Below are 19,337 nucleotides of genomic sequence, written 5' to 3' on the forward strand. Positions count from 1 at the left end.
TTTTTTTTTTTTAGATCCTAACTGAAATTTAGCACTTTTAATTTTAAATAAAGGTACAAATCACAGTAGGTTTGGCAGTATCTGTGACTTCATGATCAATAGAAATCAAACATGTTCATATGACATTATAGTTGCTACGGATATCTCAAAATAAAATTTATGGTCATCACAACTTCGAAAGTACAGCAGGAAATTAGATCTACCACTATATTTCATTATTTAATGCATTATTAAAGAAGTATATGCCTTAATATGCCACAATTAAAAATAGTCTGAAAGTTATATTTCAATATATTTGGTTCCTTGGTAATCCCAGGTATTTTATATATTTCAAAAAACTGTTCTGGGAGAAGGTCCACAGGTTTTACCACATGGCCAAGAGGCCATGACACAAAAAATATTTTTAAAAAAAACATACAAAAGTTAACAGTTAACACCTGTGTTAAAAGCGTTCATAGGATTAGGGAGATAGAAAAAGGTAAAGGGGGCAAAATATATGGTGATGGAAGGAGACTTGACATTGGGTAGTGAACACAATGTAATATATAAATGATGTATTACAGCCTTATATACCTGAAACCTATATTATTTTATTACCCAATGTCACCCCTAATAAATTTAATTTTTAAACATTTTAAGTTTTCATGACCTCCTCTAAGTGATGAATATGAGAAAACTTGTAGATCCTTTTCCCAGTTTACAAAAGGGCATGGAGGACGCATAAAGGACAATGACCCCTTCTCCTCCTGAAAGAGCACCGCACCAAAGCACCCAGCTTTCAATTCCAAAAAGGCCACCTGTGCAACTACCTCATCTCTACACCTTTTAGCTTAGTATGGTCAACGAGCACACCTACAGCCCAAATCTATAGTGGCAGACAATCTAGTGGAGGGAGAACAGGAGTAGTTATCAGCTGTTAGGCAGCTGTGAATGAGGACCTAAGGAATTCAGATTTTAAAATACGTGATGCTTTGTCTTATTTTACTTTTCATTTACAGTAGTATTTTGGAAACCAATTTTCTATTAAAAAACAAATTTGTATACTTTGTTTAAAACTCTTAAAAGGCTTCCCACTGCCCTGTAGAGAAGGCCCAACAGATAGGAAGCTTACAAAGTCCTCGGCAGTAAGGTTTTTTTTTTACCTCTTCCGCGTCACTTTAATCCCCTTCCCTTCTCATAATCCAAATTCTAGCCATACTTAATTCCTTTCTGCAACTCAAATAGGCCATGTTCTTTCTCCTTCCTCCAGACTTTCAACCATGCTATTCTCAGCTTGGCTAATTACTTCAAACCCTTCAAATCTGTTTAAATGTCACTTCCTCAGAAAGGCATTTCCCTGCTGTACACTCTTTTCTAAGCCTTTCATTAATCCTATCATAACATTCATCACCGTATATGATAATAACATGTTTAACTGTTCATCTTTCCACAAAGCTAAAAGCCTGGCGAAGGCAAAGACAGGACAGAGTCTCGGTTACCACAAGGTATTCACTCGGCTCTGAGCCTGACGTGCTGCAGGCCCTCAAGTAAGAGCTGGCAGAGGATGGTGAATGCGTGGATCTGCCTCGAGACAGATTTTAAAGCACTCCTATTTGTACATCCAACCACCTTGACCTATCCCTAGTCGCCAACATCTGTAACCTTGTGTACTACTCAATTAAAATTCCATATAATTCATATTTCTCCCTCTCCTCAGTCTGAATTAATAAAATTTTATTAGACAAATTGTTATACAGTAAAATTGAAAGGCACCTGCTGTTTAAAAAATAAAACTCTGAATGCAAAGGAATGAATGCTACCAGTTTCCAAAACCAAACATCTTTTAATGGCCTACTTTCTACATATACTTATCTGTTTTTTTATACAAAATAGATTTTTCTTGAAAAGTATACAAATATCATTTAAAATCATTCCTTTTCACTTCTGCTTTATTAATTGACAGGGTAGTTCTTTGCTTTTGGTCACTACTTTCTTCTTCACATAGTTAATAATCTGTAAAACATATATTTGAATGCATGAAAAGTCAGTGGCTATTTTAACGAGCCTTTAAAAAATTCTGTTTTAAAATTTCAGTTTAGAAAGCAGAAGCTTGATTTTTATTTTTAGATCACAAAATCCAATTAAAAAGTGACAATTATGATAAAACTATTGATTTAAGTAAATGTGTTATATTAAATGTGTTATATTAAATGTGTTATTGCCTTTCTATCTTCTATTCTCTCCATAATTTAATGCTTTTTGGTTATTTTGTATACTTTTAAACAATACAGTTAAGTGATTTTTTTACTTGAATACCCTCTCTTAAAAGACAGTAAATAATTTAGAGATCTGGGGGCATGGGAGAGGATGAAGAGATTAAAGAGGGTCAAATATACGGTGACAGAAGGAGACTAAACTTTGGATGGTGAGCACACAATAGAATATACAGATGATGTATTATAAAACTGAACACCTGTTATCCCAATAAATTTAATTTAAAAAAGAACTGAGATCTTAATCTTAAGTACATAGATCTTAAGTACATAGAAGGACTTCCACAACTGCAAAACACCTCCATTTTTCATAAACCTGGTATTTTAATGTCCAATTCCCACTAAATGGGAATTTCAGGAAGATTCATTAACTGCATGATACCATATTTCATTAATTCTAAGATGTACATTCCTTTTCATCTAAGATGTACATTTTGATATCTCTGAAATCAGGGTATATCTTACAATTGATGGTCTCTCAAAGTTTATAATTGGCAGCACTTTTTTTTTCTTTTAGTGGTCTAAAAATAGTGTTTCTTATAATTGATGGCATCTTAGGCTAAATGAAATACAGTTACTAAAACATTAAAACTATTCTCTAATAATTCCTTCTAAATGATCTAAATCACAGCATAATTATAATTCGAACAATTCTAGAATCAAAACTAAATGAACTTAAGATTCACATTTTTTGTTTTTAGAAAATTAGTGACCAGACTAAACTGAAGAAAATAGGTAATTGGAAGAAAATGCTTCTTTTAAAAAGATTTAGGGAAAAGTCTGCATTAGAAGCAGAAATACCAGAAACGAAAATAAAAAGAGGCTTGAAGATGTTCAGTCAGTAGTAGCGTCCAAGGAAGTGAAGGCATGAAATAGCCCTAGAGCTTTATCTATAAAAAGAAACAAATATTAGGAACATGGCAGGGGATAACTCAGATAGCAAACTGTTTAGGAGAGAAAATACTATTGTATTATTCTCCCTCCTTAAGAAGGAGTCACTGTCACCCTTTAAACAAAAATATGGTATAGGTAGTTGAAATCACTGTAATTAAATGTAAAATTGTAAACAGTCTTAATAAAGTAAAAACCAACCTACCAGCATTGTCTTCCTTCTGGCTCAAACTGTTTCACCTTCAGGTAATCCTAGGATAGGGGCTCCTTTTCAGATCCCCAGTTTTTCAGGCCGATCTTCTACCTCCCTGTGGCAACAATATTTTCTAATTAAAAGAGTCCTTTTGTGCCACAGGGAGGATTTCTGATGATATAACAAATACAAAAGTTACAGCTCATCATGAAGCCAACTTAGTCTTCAGATTCTTCAAGAAAGAAATCTGGCTCCTTATCTTATTTTTTAAGAGAGAAATCTGGTTTTGTTTTTTAACTGCATTTTTAAAAACCTAAACTTTCATTTGTTTTTTAAAAAAGCACGGCTTTCTTATTGAATTATATAAAAATTCTTATTATTCATCTATCTTTTCAGCTAATCTCTAAATATAATTTTGTTGATCACAAAAAAAGTTTTCTAAGTTTTCTTGATAATTATTTCCTAAGTCCAACTTTTTACGTTTTAACACCTGGTTAAAAACCAAAGTCCTGTTCCCAATGATCAGAAGAGAGAAGCAGGAAGCTACCAGACCCCTTTCAGCCAATATTTATGAGTAAAGATTATAAGTCTACTTGTATTACATAACACAATGTTAATTGTGTTTAAATGAACATTTTAAAAAGGCCAGCAGGAAGTATAAAGAAGCAGTGGTTATTGTCCTCTTCCTGGTTAAGATTATGGGTGATTTTCACTCTTTATTCTTTGCAATACTTCCCAATTTTTCCAGTGAGTACGTACTGCTTTCATTGTAGGGGAAAAAAATTAATTTAGGTATAAGCAAGAATGATGAAAACCTAATGAGATTTTAACACGATGTTAATCTAGGTATGACAACATTATGGCTTTGATATATTTCATATGACCATACTGATGTTTTTGGATGACTACCTTTTTATATTTTAAATAACCCTAAGGTATTCAATATATAGCATATAAACAAAGAAGAAAATACATTTAAGATTTTACATAGATGGCTCTTGGTTATACTGTGATACTATGTCAAAACTCAATTTGTTTCAGACTGTATTTCCTAACAGCTATGTGTTAAACACTATTATATACTGTATTTGACAAAAGTAAAAAATGCGGTCTCTGTCTTCAAGGGACCTATACGCTCAGTTTGAAAACGAAAGGAGTATACACACAAGAATAGTATAAGAAAGTGAATAATCAAGTGCTTAAATCCAGATGGTCTAACGGAAGGAAAGGGAGTGTTTCATGTAGGCCACAATCGTTTTGGAGTTTCATGTAGTTGAGCCTTAAAGAATGGACAATACCTGAACTCACTCTTGATAGAAAACTACTTGAGCAAAAGCTCAGAAGCATAAATAAATAGCACAGCCCATGCCAGAGGCAATAAGAAAAACTGCAATAATACAGTGTTTCAGTATACAAGAAGGTCAGAGTAGGAAGGAGCTACTTCTGGATGACTCTGTGGGTCACTGAATTTGGCAGAGGAGTGGCCTTTGAAATCTGATAAAGAACTTCAGGAGAATGATAAATGTTGTTGCCAAAGCACAGTAAGTTAAAGAAGGAACAACGAGGAAAAAGCACTGACTGAAGGTATAAAGCATGTTTTTTTTAACAAGTGGAAGTGAAAGAGAAAAATATTATAGAGAAGTAAACAAACATTTTGTTTTCATGTATAAAAGACCTCCATATTTGAAGGTACAAGGAAAGGTGCTGATGAAGTTAAGAGAGCACTTATGGAGCACTCACTACGTCATAAGCGCTATGCTTTATAGATTTATTTTATGTAATCCTCACAACACTGAATTCCTATTTTATGACAGTGAAACAGGCTCTGAAAAGGTTAAATACTGTCAAGTAAGTAATAAAGTAAAAATCTGAAACCAGGACTAACTCACTCAATATTCTTCCCTTTCCTACTAAACAGAGCTACTTAAATGGCTAAAAAGAAAAAAATTAAGCTCGAGAATAGTCGCCCAGAATTTTCTACCATATTTGACTACTCTTTGGCTTCTTCATGTTCCTCAAAATGTAAACATTTCCCAAAATTAATTTCTTAATTCTGTATCCTTTGTTCTTGATCACAGAGAGATAAACACAGAATTTAAATATCTTCCCCGTTTGGGGAAATCTCTCAAATACCTTTCCCATTCCCATGGAGATTAAATTTATTGCCATGGTCTCAGTGAGTATGATTCCCAAACCAGTCTCTCCTAGACCTTCTTTTTACTAAGCTTCAGTTGTACCAGATATCCTCCATCTGAATCTCCAGATCTATTTCCTACCCTGCTTCACTCTGCCGTCTGTCCCAAAAGGCTGATTTCATCAACAGGGCTCTCGTGGTTTCAGGCTGGGTTTGGTCAATGGAGCGCCTTGGCAGGGGAGTAAAGAAAAGAAGGGGTCCAGATTCGGACTGCCTCTCTGTGGCATCACCCTCAAGCCAGTTGTGTCATTTGACCAAAGGTCCCAGATCCTCCCAAAGTGACCCTCTCTCCAGGGCTCTCTTCTTCTGGACTCTGATAACCCTTCTCTCCCTTTGGCCCAAGGGTCATAGGACAGAAATAGCTCTATTGGTACTAGTTCTGCAGTCCTACCTACCTCTTAAGGTCACCCACATATTTGTAACTAGCCATTTACTAAAATGTTCTTTAAATTATCCTAATTTGAGTATGCCATCTGTTTTGAGATGGAACCCTGAGTATACATTTGTGCATCTTTAAATACCTAAACATTTCCCCTTAGATGCTCTACTTCAACTCAAAATCAATATGCCTATTACAAAACTTTTTCCTGTAAGTCAATCAGTCTTGCCTTCCTCACATCCCTAGATATTACGATCGCCATCACTTAGTGTCAAAAACCTGAGTAATATCTTACCAAATTATGCCTCTCCCCCTAATCTATCATGTCTTGTGAGACGTTACAAAGTAGTATCACTTACATAAGCCCCTTCTGTTCCTATTGCTTCTACCTTGTTTTAATATTTCTCAAGTCATCTCTTGACTCATATCGTAATAGCTTATCTTCCTGCCTTATCTCTTCCCCTATAATTTATCCTCTATATACCAAGATACTAAACACTGAGTACTTTCCACTCAAAATCTTCCAAATCTTTTTGCATCTTATATGCCTAATTACTAATTCTTGGGTTCAATCACAATCTAGTCACAACTCTTAATAAAACCTCCTGTCAATATCTTATTTACTCAAGATCTTCTAACCATATCTTGAATTTCAATATTCCACCCATTTATTAATGACACTTCCCTCAGTCTAAAGTGCCTTCCGCCCGCTTCCTATCTGCCCATCCAAATCCTTCCATTCGTCCTTCTGCACTTTCTCTAAAACATTCCCTAATCCTGTAAACTGAACTTTCCTCTTCTGAAAATTTCTTCGACTTTATAAATAGCACTCGATTTATTCTATACTGCTTTATATTTTGATTACTGTGTGTATGTATATAGAAAATCTCTTAATTTAACTAAATTATTAACCCCTTGAGGGAAAGAAACATGTTGAAAACCGTGCCCTTGCATATAACAAATACAAAGTACTTACTGATATATCCTCAGAAATTTCAGTGGAAGGTTAAGAGGATAAATATAGTAAGTTAAGATGCAAGATGAAGAAGCAGATACTAAACAGCTCAATTGTCTCAGACAAATCTTAAAAGATTTCTATCAAAACTTATCTATTATTAATCTCATTGGCATAAACTTGTTACTTTTTAAAAGGTAATCTGTAATAACCCATTAAAACTTATATAGTCTTTACATATACATAATTTTTTGAATGAACATAAAAATTGCATTTTCAAATCTTGGTAGGGAATGCAAGAGATTGCTCTCCACCCCCAACTCACTCCATCGGTCCACAGAGCAGGTCTCCAGAGCTGGTGGAGTCTGCAGCCACTGGGCAAAGGTATTTCCGGCCTGCGAGAGTCAACACCACCCTTCGTCCACACTGCATTACTGTTTCTCGAAGGCTCTTTACAATTACTAATCCTCAGTTATCAGCAAACATCATTTTATCAGTTTACATGAATATATCTATTTTTAAAGTTTCAAAACAGTTTTGGTTTTTCCTATAAAATTTAAGAGAGGATTATTACTACATATAAGCTCCACGAGGAAAATGTAGACTTTTAGTTTATAAAATGGTGAAGCAAAATAGCCTATAATTACACCTAACAAAATGAGAAATCATCTAATTCACAAAATTATGAAAATGGCTAAGTATATATCGTTATATGATCTTAATACTCCTGCCTGGATGACATCATGAACGTTGTTTCTGGTATAAGAATACAGGGATAAAAGAAAAACTTCAATGTAAACATACAGACAACTGACATGACATGTCAATAAACATAATTATGAACATTTTTAGAAGAATATAACCTAAGTTATAATGTAGGAGCATTCCAGGAAGTGTTTCCTAGATGTACAAAAGGAAATCTTATCCTAGATGAATCTCATGTCCACCAATTCACCAAATTAAAACTGCTGTAACTATTTAATATTCCTTTCCCTTTCTTCCCAGTCAGCTGCTTCTCCAAAATTTATATATCTGGAACTTAAGTTAACACTTTACATCTCCACAAGAAATGGGCCTGATCTTAACCCACTATCTAAAGAGAAACATACATTAGGATGAGTCATAACAACCTTTATTCATTTGTGTATGTTCTAGATGTCAGAAGAATGAAAATTTATTCAGGTTTTAACTTGTTCAAAAGTGCATCTGATTCTTTAAATAAAAACAAAATTAAGCTCAGATTAGCTATTCTAAACTAATCTATATATATTACTAATCCCTATAAAGTTACATTAAAAATGCATGAGCTATAGTATTCTAATGTAACTTAGTATATTGTACATTCCATGGTCTGCATGCCTTATGATGAACAAATTAGTGTTTTAAACTGTTGTGATTATAGATTTATGAGCCAGCAGTTTTCCGTATAAATTTGGCATTGCCTTTAGAAGAGTTTTATCTGAATCCTAAGTTTTACAGTGTTGTTCTGTAAAGAGATACAAGAATACTATATCATTCTTTATTTTTAGAAATAAAGCAAGCATAGATTTCATTAAAAATCCATGAGTCGGCACAAAATTTAAAATGTAAAATGAACTTTTCAGGTACATTTAGACTATTTTAGAATAATATGAGTTATTCACTAACATTTCTTTTGTGTTGAAGAAAAATAAATCTAAAAAATATGATCAAGTATTCAAAACCACTTTTAAAATATCACATAAGTAGCTGTTCTTTTACTCAGACTTTGTATATTCTCTTTCATATCGCAATCACTCCTATCTCTGCCTTGGAAATGATAACATCACCCTCAGAGCTCAAGAAGAAAATTAAATCCCTTAAATGGATTATATTGCTTCCTATATGGAATTGTTTTCACTTGAGTAATTTAAATTAATGAAGCACTGACCACCAATTGTACAACCAATAAAATTTGGCCGATATGCTCTGGTATTTTCATGTGATAAATACCATAATTTTCTACTGAAGCAAACTTGGCACTGTAGTTTTCATTTTTTACAGGTTCTATTTTTTTTTCATTCAATTATAGCTGTCATACTTTTATCTAGTGCTCTTAGTTTTGTTTAGTTACACTTCTATAATAACATCATTTATAACAGCTACTACAAAACATCATCATGCAGAATACTTTTAGCTGTTCTTCCTTTTCTTTTCCTCAAGAAGAAAATTCATCTCTGCCACAAGACTTCTAGCATCTTACTGAAAATATATCTTCTTGCCACTTCCATTATCTATTGTAAATCAAGTACCACTCCAGACTACAGTCATGAAGGTTATTTGAAGTATTTAGTAACCTGTTTTAATAAAAATGAACTGATTACCACTCCACATGGGGTTTGCTAGAACTGCTGTCACCATTGCTCTGAAAAGCAAGGTAAATTCCAATCCCTCAGCTCAAAAAAAATTAAGCTGGAGGAAGAACAGCTTTTAGCTGGAAGGAGCTGGTGGTACCATGGAGTGCTACTGGGCCTCAACAAGCAAAAAGACATCAAACTCTCAAAATTTTTAATCATGAGACTTAGAGCTACATTTATAGAAATTTATCTAAATACTTTAGAAGTATTAGGATTGTAAAGCAAGCATAATAATAGCTAAAGATAAATTTTAATATTTATTATTATAAAATAGTCACTACAATCCTATTGGTAAAATGTTCTATTTTCTTTATGGTCAATGGCAAAAATTAAAAAGTTTCTCTAAGAATTATACATACTAACCCCCAATTAAACATAGTTATCTCACCACAGACAGACTGAAATACCATTTCTAAGACGACGAAAAGGGAAGAGGAATCCAATAGACTACTGTGAGGATGCTTCTGACCCAAGAAAAAAGGAATCAGACTGCTCCACCCATTCTGATTCAAAAAAACTCTTAATCTGTTATAGAATGAGAATACTAAATTTATTTTTTAATTAAAAAAAGTTACCCTCATAGACTAGCCTACTGACTCCTATAAGTAAACAACTAGTCAATATTCATACTCCCAGAAAAAAAAATGATAAAAATAATTTTATTATTGCAGGCCTGTAATTTTGTCCATAGGGTCCGTGATATGAGATTGGTATACCTCAAAAAATTATAATGCAGAATTTCTTATATCTCTATAAATTCCCTTAAAAAAAGAGATGTGTCATTAATTTCCAATCCATACTAAACAGCATTGCAAAGAGGTTCTTTGGTATGTTATTCATCTGGCGACAGTAATGTTGACACTTTCAAAATGAGAAAGGTATAAACAATAAAGTTTATGAGATGTCTACCTGTTTCCACATTCTCGGTCTCAACTTCTTGTTCTTCTGCCACATCTTGCATCATATAAGTCTCATCATCATAAACCAGAACCTGGGCGGCATAGCCCTGCTCTAATCTGGCACTTGGAACTGGCTCCACAATCACTGCTGGATATTCAGAAACCTTTTCACTTTCCTACAAGAGCAAATTTAAAAAACAATCAACTTTTTTATTCACAAATTCTGGATTCACTTATAAATCCTTGAGTTCACAGTCTCAAGGAGCCCACACAATGAGTTTCATGTATTATAAATATGAACATAAGAACCAAAGAGATGAAAAAGGTTAACTTTAATAATCTTTTCAAGTCTCAAGAGGTGAGACATAAATGTACCATTTTAAATAATCAAGGCTTTAGGATTAAGACGGCAAATTAAAAACATGCACATAATTTCATTCTCCCTTGAAAGCCCAGTGAAACACAATAAAAGACTTTAAAACATAAACCAATAAGGAGAAGAGATAAGAGCGACAAAATCCTGGAAGACTGAGAGTGCATGGATGAGTATTATTAGGCGGTTTAGCAGACCCAGGAAAGCCAAATCACAGCCTGCCAGCAAAAAACAAACAAACAAACAGTTATACTGGAGAATCCACACAAGGCAGTGCCAATTACTTCTGGAAATGAAGGAGCAGCAGGTGGTAGAGAAAGAGGAAGAGGTTAAAACAAGGAAGGTTCCATTAAAGCTGTTTGAAAAGCACTTTGATTCCTAGACCTGCTCCCTCCTCCAAGATGCTAGGCCAACAGCCCTCCCCACCTCAGCACAAGATTGGAGAGTGAAGTTACTTTCTGGACAAGGAGAAACAAGAGCAACTTTGAGATACATTAGGCACATTTGCTAGTATCAGTATTGTACCCAAAACAGTTTCCAATCAGCTTTTTAGTCCTCCACTTTTAATCATGAGCAGCCAGCCAAGTAATTTACTACTTATCCAAGGAAAAGCCTCCAACACAGAATACACACACACACACACACACACACACACACACTCTCACACACACTCAAATTCCTCACAGAAGTAAGTTATTATAACCATAAAACAAGAACGGAATACAATTTAATAAAAAACATTAAAAAATGAAGACTTCTTAAAAATTAAAAACATGAGAGCCAAAATAAAAATTAGAAGATCAAATTGAGGCAGTCTTCCAGGAACCAGAGAAAAAAGACAAAGCGATAGAAAAAGGAAAGACAAGAGAATAATATTAGAGGGTCAGTCCAGGAAGTCTAATATCTGAATAACCAACCGTTCTAGGAGAAAAAAAAAGGGAGAGGAAAAAGGTTGGAAAGAAAGCAAAGTATTTCAGAAATTTTTCTAGGGTAAAGGACATAAGCAGCCCATTTGAAAGGACCTATCAAGTGTTGAGTATAAAGAAGTAAGAGAGACTGCCACAGAGGCATACCAGTATGAAATATTACGTTACTAGAGACAAAAAGAAGATTCTACAAGCTTCTAGAAAGAAAATACAGGTCACATACAAAGAATCAGGACTCAGTTCAGTCTTTTCAACCATCATACTGGGAAGATGACAATGGAGCCATTTCTTCAAAATTATAAAGAAAAATTACTTCCAACCTAGAATTCTTCACCCAGTCAAAGCATCTTATGAATGAATAAAAGTTTTTTCAGACATGAAAGCTCTCAAAACATTTACCTTCTATGCATCCTTTCTCAAGAAGCAACTAGAGTGTGTATTCCATCAAAGCAAATTGTAAAAAATAAAAAAGACAACTTAGGATAGAGAATATAGAAGATCAACATAGGAGAGAGACAATGGTAATCTTTAAGAGGCCTGTGAAGAGAGACTGCAGAATGCCAGCTGCGCAATGGATCCACAGGGCAACCAGTCCAGACTGTAGCAAGGTGACTCCTGCGACAGCATGGTAATAACCTGCCATCACCAAGACACCCACTGACATTGTTCCTAAGGAGAGAATGCCCACGCAAGCCTATTCCAGATTTTTATTCACATCTGGTTTGCCCTGCTGTCCCTCCTCACCCCATCTTGCCTTGCTACCTGGATCAGCTGAGAACATGCATTTCACCTCCTAGGTGTGTTCTGCTTTGATCTACTCCTAAGTACGGAAGATGACCAAGAAGAGTGCAGAAACCAAAAAAAAAAGAACAGCACTCTTTCCATGTGACCATTTATCTGAGAACGAACACACCATACAGGATCCACACTGCAGCCCTGACAGATACCTAACTGGAAAGGCCTTGAGTTTCTAAGAACTAACTCACATCACCACTTACTGATCACTTGAGTAGAAGCTCTTGAAACTCGGTGAACCTGATGCCAAACTAGTGGGCCCTTTTCCTGGAAGCCTTCACCAAACCATGGTAATGCCGCCCTTTCCCAACTCGGGTAGCTTGGTACACTTTTCATTTTTCCAAAGAAAACAATATGTCGTTTAGGAATGTGTACACAAACAACAATACTATAAAAAGTAAAGGAACACATAAGTCAGGATAATGGCATCCCTGGGGACATGGATGGGGCACACGTCGTATTCTAAAATACTAGTAATTTCTATTTTTTAACCTGGGTGATAGGTAATAGTATTCTTGTTGCTATTCGTAAACAAACATTTTATTCATTCTTCATTTTGTATCAAACATTTCACACAAAAAATTTTTAAATAAAGTACAAAACAAAGATAAACTTTTTAAAAAGAAAGTGCATGGCAAATATTAACACTGAATTCCCTACTCTGTATAAGGCAAAAAACGTGAGTCCAACTTTTTGTTGTTAAATAATTCTTTCCCACAAATTGTATGTAACAGTTGAATTTCCATGCCTCTTGCTCAGCCTATAGGCAGTACCAACCAGCTATAAAACAGTTGTTAATGAGAAGCATGAGATAGATAAAGACTGATGAGATCTCCACTCATGTGAAACTCAGAAAGCTACATCGTAATTAGCATCTGAACTAGTACTGACCCAAGCAGTGAATATTTTATTCATATATAATCCAAGAGACTTATAATTCCTTTCTTTCCAATGAAATCTAGTAGCATATTTAATTGTGACTTTAATCTGAGATTACTTTATATTGCGAACCACCATCCCCACCCTACCAGTAGGAAATAAATCAAATTTTCTCAACTATGAAATACTTGAGGACTATAATTCTATAAAAGGCCAATTCCTCTATCTAGACTCTCTTCCCCACCAATAAGGATTCTGGACCCACTCTTCTCTCTCCTATATCCTAGTTGGGTTTCGTTTTGTTTTAATATTTCAATGGTTCTTTCCCTTTAACAATAAAAAAGCAAAATTTTTTTTGTTAAAAAAAAAATCAACCCCTCCTTTAACAAAAACCCCGACCTTTGCTCCTTATACAAGCATACACTTCTCAAAAAGACAGTCTGACTCCTTGACTCATTATTACATATACCATGTAATCTGGACTCCACCACTTCACTGAAACTATTCTCTCAGTATGTCAGTAAGAACCAAATTCTATTTGTTTTCACTCTCCTTTGCCATTCTGCAGACTATACAATGACCACTGCCTCATTTTAAAAATTATTTCTCCCATCGTTTTTGTTCTCTTTCTACCGCTCTACTTTTAAGCATCTCCTCTGACTCCTCTTCCCTCTCCAGTGACTCAAATGTAGCCAACTTACTAAGGTTCTGTATCCCCTTTCTTTCTACTCTCTACTACCATCCCAGGCAAGCCTACCCATTCTTATGGTTTCAAATAGCACCTCTATGCTGATTACTAAATATTTGTCTTCCACTGTGACCCATCTCCTAAATTCCAGACGTGGATTTTAAACTACCAACTTAACATCACTACAATATTTCAAGCTTAATGTGTCTAAATGGAAAAAAATTATCAATATTCTTCCTGTTCCCCTATCCTGTTCTTCTTCTGTTTCTTCATATTTAAGAGATAATATTCATATGTCACAAAGTCCCTCAAAAATTAAATATGCACAAAGTACTCAGCAGTGTCTAGCACAGAGTAAGTACTCAATTACTGATATTCAAACCTACTACTTGCATCTTTTCAAATTACAATCAGAATTATTTCTTCGTAAAAAGTTTTCATGATTCTCAATTAGTCTAAAAAGAAAGTTAAACATAATATACGTTTGGTTTTTTTTAGCACTCTTTGAAACAGAACCCTCGGCCCACCTGTTAAGAATTGAATTGTGTCCCCCAAAAGATGAAGTCCTAACCCCCAGTACCAGCAGGGTCTTTGCAGTTGATCTAGTTAAGATGAGATCATTAGGATGAGCCTTAATCCAATATGTCCATGTCCTTACAAAATGAGCAAATTTAGAGAGAGAGAGAGAGAGAGAGAGAGAGAAAACGATATACAGACACAGGGAAAACGGCCATCTCTAAGCCAAGAAACACCAGAAGCTACCAAGAGACAGATGTGGAGAGATTCTCCCTCACAGCCACCAGAAGGAACCAACACTGCCAACACCTGGATTTCAAACTTTTGGCCTCCAGAACTGAGAGAGAATAAATACCTGCTACTTAAGCCACCCAGGTGTTTATGGTACTTTGTTACAGCAGCCCCAAGGAACAAAAACACCACCTTTACAGCCTCATTTCTTACATTACTTCACATAGCTGTCTGATTACTTGCTTTGCCCCCAATTTCCAACGGTAAAAGTTTCCATGACTCGTTCACATTACTTTGCAGCCTGAAATGACCTTCCGCATCTGCCCAAATGCTTTTCATCCACTCAGGGCCCAGTTCCAGGGAGTCTCCTATAATCCCCCAATCTGAATCGGTTTTTCCATACAAGTACTTGTAGAACAAGTTGTCTGCCAAATATTACCACTGCCCATTATTCTGTATTATAATTATCTGTTTACATATCCAACTCCTTGATGAGATAGTAAGATGTTTGAGAGTTAAGAGCCTGTATCTTAGTCAATTTTTATCCTCCTCAACCATATGTTCTTCGTATAAACTGAAGAGGCATTTAACTATTTGTAGCTTGGTTCAAAGAATAATAAAGCCCGATACATTTTAATATTAACAGGTATTTATAGATTCCGCATATTGTAATCTACAATGCCAAGTAACTTCATGAGCTTTTCCTCTGCCAAATGACAGGGACCACAAGCCACTGCATACAGGTGTGCAGATAATTACTGCTTCATACGGTGTAGAGGGATGAGCTATTTTTACTAGGGAAGAAGGATGGAAAAGGATAGAATCAGGAGTCTTTGTTTTACAAGAATTTAGTAAAAACTTATATATCCACTAAGTTACTTTACTTATGATCATCATAATCTTGCTCAAGTCACTAAATTATGCAATAATTAAATGCATGAAATCCAGATTCAGAAGGTCTTGGCACAACCTACCTAGTTCCCTATAAATTAAGGCTGTCGGACTTAACAAATAAAAACAAAATACCCAGTTAAATTTGAATTTCAGATAAACAACAAATAATATACATAAGAAATCCCATGCAATACTCGGAACATACTTAAAAAGTTATTTGTTGTTTATATGAAATTCAACTTTAACAGGACAGCCTATATTTTACCTGGCAAGTCTATTATAAGCACTAAGATCTCAAAAACTTCCATTCTACACAATGCAATATATATATATGCGCCTCACTGTTAAATTGTACACCTGAAACTTACTAGAGTTTGTTAACCAATGTCACCATAAAAAAAATAAATTAATAAAAAAGAAAAAAAAAACTTTCAAGGAGAGAGACCTTTAAAGAGGCACTGTTCACCTAAAAAGTACTATCATATTGCACTCAAGTCATTGCTCTCCAGGTACCTTAAGTTTCCAAAGATAAAGACCATAAAATGGCTGAAGGCAACAGTATTATAATCCTTTTATCGCTGTTAGAAATACACTGAAACACATGAAATTCCGAAGTACATTAAAAACACATAAATTTGTTTCACATTTCTTCTTTTGTGGTAGAGTAAGGCCACCTTCAAAGCCTTATCAAAAAAATGAAACATTCAGTGTGGGAGGCTCTGGGGACTAATCTCCTTCAACTATTTATCCCCAGAGGCCACTCCAAAAAATACGTCACTAAAATAAACACAGTGTGCTTCCTATGCAAACACAGTTTTTTGTTGTTGTTGTTGTTTTGTTTTTTGGGGGGCAAGGCAACCCTTGGTTGACCTCACAGATTGCAAAGACCTTGTCAGGTTACAATCCCTTATTTTTTTATTTTTTACACCTACAGCACCTAGTCCTCTAGGCGGTCTCCCATCCAAGTACTAACCAGGCCCGACCCTGCTTAGCTTCTGAGATCAGATGGGATCGGGCTTGTTCAGGGTAGCATGGACATAGACCAAACATAGTTTTAAGACAAGCCCCCAAATTGAGATGGTCATATGCCAAAAAAAAAAAAAAAAAAAAAAAAGGAAAAAAAAATACACCCATCAGAAATGGATTGAATAACTACCATATATCCACAAAATGATAGATGACTCAGTATCAATTAAAAGGTTAAGGTAGATATCTATATATTGTCATGGAAAAATATCTGTGATACAAATAAGTGAGAGGAAAAATGAGTAACAAGACAGTACTACTGTATAATTCAATTTATATAAATATTTGTTTCACAAAAGCATTAAAAAGTCTGGAAAAATATATCTCAAATTATTACTAATCTCTTTAGAGAGATATGATGAGATAAAAGAGGAATTTTCATTTTCTCGGTATGCCTGCGTTTACTGCTTTTTTTTTACAATGATCCTGTGTAACTAAGAAGAAAAATCAAAATACTGCTACTTTTTTTCATTTAAAAATAACAAATGGAACAACAGTAACACAAACCCTTAAAGCCTAGAGAGATAAGGTGAAAACTTTAAAACTAAATACCATTTGTATAATATAAAACTTGTGGAAGAATCTCAACAAATAAAATTATTTTTCAACGACTTTACCCAGGTATTTTCACAAATGTAAACATCCCTGCAACTACCATCGCAAACGAGAAACAGAACCTCTCCATGACACTAGAAGGCTCCCTTTACCCCTGTACCAATCAAACCTTCGCAACCACCACCTACTCCCCCACCCACCTACCCACAGAAGCCTAGGCAACCACCAATATGATTTCTATCCCTATAAATTGCCTTTTCTAAATTGTATAAACATAGAATCAACAGTTTGTGCTCCTTTGGATCTGAGTTCTTTAAATAAACATAGTGCTATTTATACACATTGTTTCATGTATCAGTAGTTAATTTCTCTTCATTGCTGAGAATTCCATTGTATCGCTATGCATGCCATTTACCTAGTCACCTATGCTCATATGGCTGCCATGCTATTAACGTCCTGCTCTTCCCCTCCCTTCCCTTCCATTCCATTCCATATTTACTGAGTTAAAAAACCAGATCATATGGTAAGTATACATTTAATTTTTTAAAAACTGTCAAATTATTTTCCAAAGTAGTTATTTTAATTTCTACTAGAATTGTACAAGAGTGGCAGATGCTTTATATCCTCCCCAACACGTAGTATTACTCTTTGTATTTTTTACCATTCCGTTTAAGTATGCAGTATCTCCTTCTGGTTTTAATTTGCATTTCCCTGATGGCTAATGATAGCAGGCATTTTTATATATGCTTATTGGCCATTCATATACTTATCTGTTCAAATCATTTTCCCATTTTAATGGGTTATCTCCAATTTATTATTTTATATTTTCTGAATATAAGTTTTCAGTATATGCACTATAAACATTTTTTCCCAATCTTTGGTTTGCGTTTTTATTTTTTTAACAGTTTTTTTAAAGGATAAAAGCTTTTAATTTAAATGAAATTCAATTCATTTTTTTCTTTTGAAGTTCATGTTTTTTTTGTGTTTAATCTAAGAAATCATTGCCTATTTCAAGGTTGAAAGAAAATTCTGTGTTTTCTTCCAGAAGTTTTTATAAACATTTAATCCTACCATCAATTGTAAGCTATTCATTGTATATGATGTGAGAAATAAATGTAGTTCATTCATTTGCACACGGATATACAGTTGTTTCACCATATTTAAAAAAAAAAAAAAACTTTCTCCACAGAATTACATTAGCACCCTTACTAAAATTCAATCATCCTTATGTGGGTCTACATTATATTCCAATGATCTACATCTCTGTTGTTATATCGATACTATACTGTCTCAATTACAGGAACTCTAGTCTTTAAATCAGGCATATAAGCCCTCTAACTTTGTTCTTAACCACAGTCTCCCAATACATAAACATGTATCTCCATTAATTCAGGTCTTTAATTTCTCTCACTATTTTATAGTTGTCTCTGTACAGATAGATCTTTTACATAATTCATTAAGCTTATCACTATGGTATTTAGATGCTCTGTTAAATAGTATTGCTTTTTAAATTTCATTGGTCAATTGTATTTTGCTAGCATATATAAATACAATTTTTACATATACATCTGTTCTAAATTTATTAGTTCTAATAGCTGTATAGATTTCTTAGGAATTTCTATGTACATGATCATATCATTTAGAAATACAATTTCTTTTCCCATCTGCAGGTCTTTCGTTCTTCTTGTCCTGTGCAGTGTTGAGTAGACTGATTACAGCAGACATCCTCGCCTTATTATCAACCTTAAAAGGAAAACGTTCAGTCTTTCGCCATTAAGTATGATGGTGGCTATAGGTTTTTCACAGATGCACTTATTAAGTTCTTCTTTATTACTAAAGAATCTGCATAATAGACAAACTTTGGCAAATGGGTTTTCCGTGGCTAATTTTTCCTTTTTACTTTAACATGGTGAATTACACTGAGTGATTAAACCTACCTTCTTGGGATAAACCCCATTTGGAATTTATGATCCCTTTTATATGCTGCTGGATTAGACTGCTAGTATTTTATCAAGAATGTTTGTTTCTATATTCATGAAGGATATCGGTCCGTAGTTTTCTTTTACTGTATCTCTATCTGGTCTTGGTATCAGGGCAGTGTTGGCCTCATAAAATGAGTTAGGAAATGCCCTGTTGTCCTCTTTTCTCAGAATTGTGTAGGATTAGTATGTCTTCCCTAAATGCTTGGTAAAGTGTCAATAAAGCCATTAATCCCTGGAGTTTTCTATGTGGAAAAGATTCTGATTAGGAATTGGATTTAAAAGATAGAGGACTACTCATGCTTTCTATTCCCTTTGGAATGATTTTCAAGTAATT

At 34.5% G+C, this 19,337-nt stretch overlaps 1 protein-coding gene and 1 pseudogene across 7 annotated transcripts in view; both read right to left on the reverse strand.

The window, feature by feature from the left end:
• ELF2 (E74 like ETS transcription factor 2) overlaps nucleotides 1–19,337 on the reverse strand; it is an 83,159-nt gene that overhangs the window by 37,424 nt on the left and 26,398 nt on the right. For 5 of the 7 annotated variants that reach the window (XM_011374283.2, XM_011374280.2, XM_011374286.2 and 2 more), the window contains exon 4: nucleotides 10,149–10,314. In XM_011374283.2, coding sequence (XP_011372585.1) covers nucleotides 10,149–10,314 — 166 coding nt within the window. Of the gene's footprint in view, nucleotides 1–3,348; nucleotides 3,452–10,148; nucleotides 10,315–19,337 lie in introns of all 7 variants that reach the window. The other 2 variants (XM_023520000.1, XM_023519999.1) reach the window with 1 other exon arrangement.
• Nucleotides 16,366–16,483, reverse strand: LOC111729033 (annotated as a pseudogene).

This window comes from Pteropus vampyrus, unplaced genomic scaffold (genome assembly GCF_000151845.1).
Source record: "Pteropus vampyrus isolate Shadow unplaced genomic scaffold, Pvam_2.0 Scaffold243, whole genome shotgun sequence".
NCBI classification, from domain to species: domain Eukaryota; kingdom Metazoa; phylum Chordata; class Mammalia; order Chiroptera; family Pteropodidae; genus Pteropus; species Pteropus vampyrus.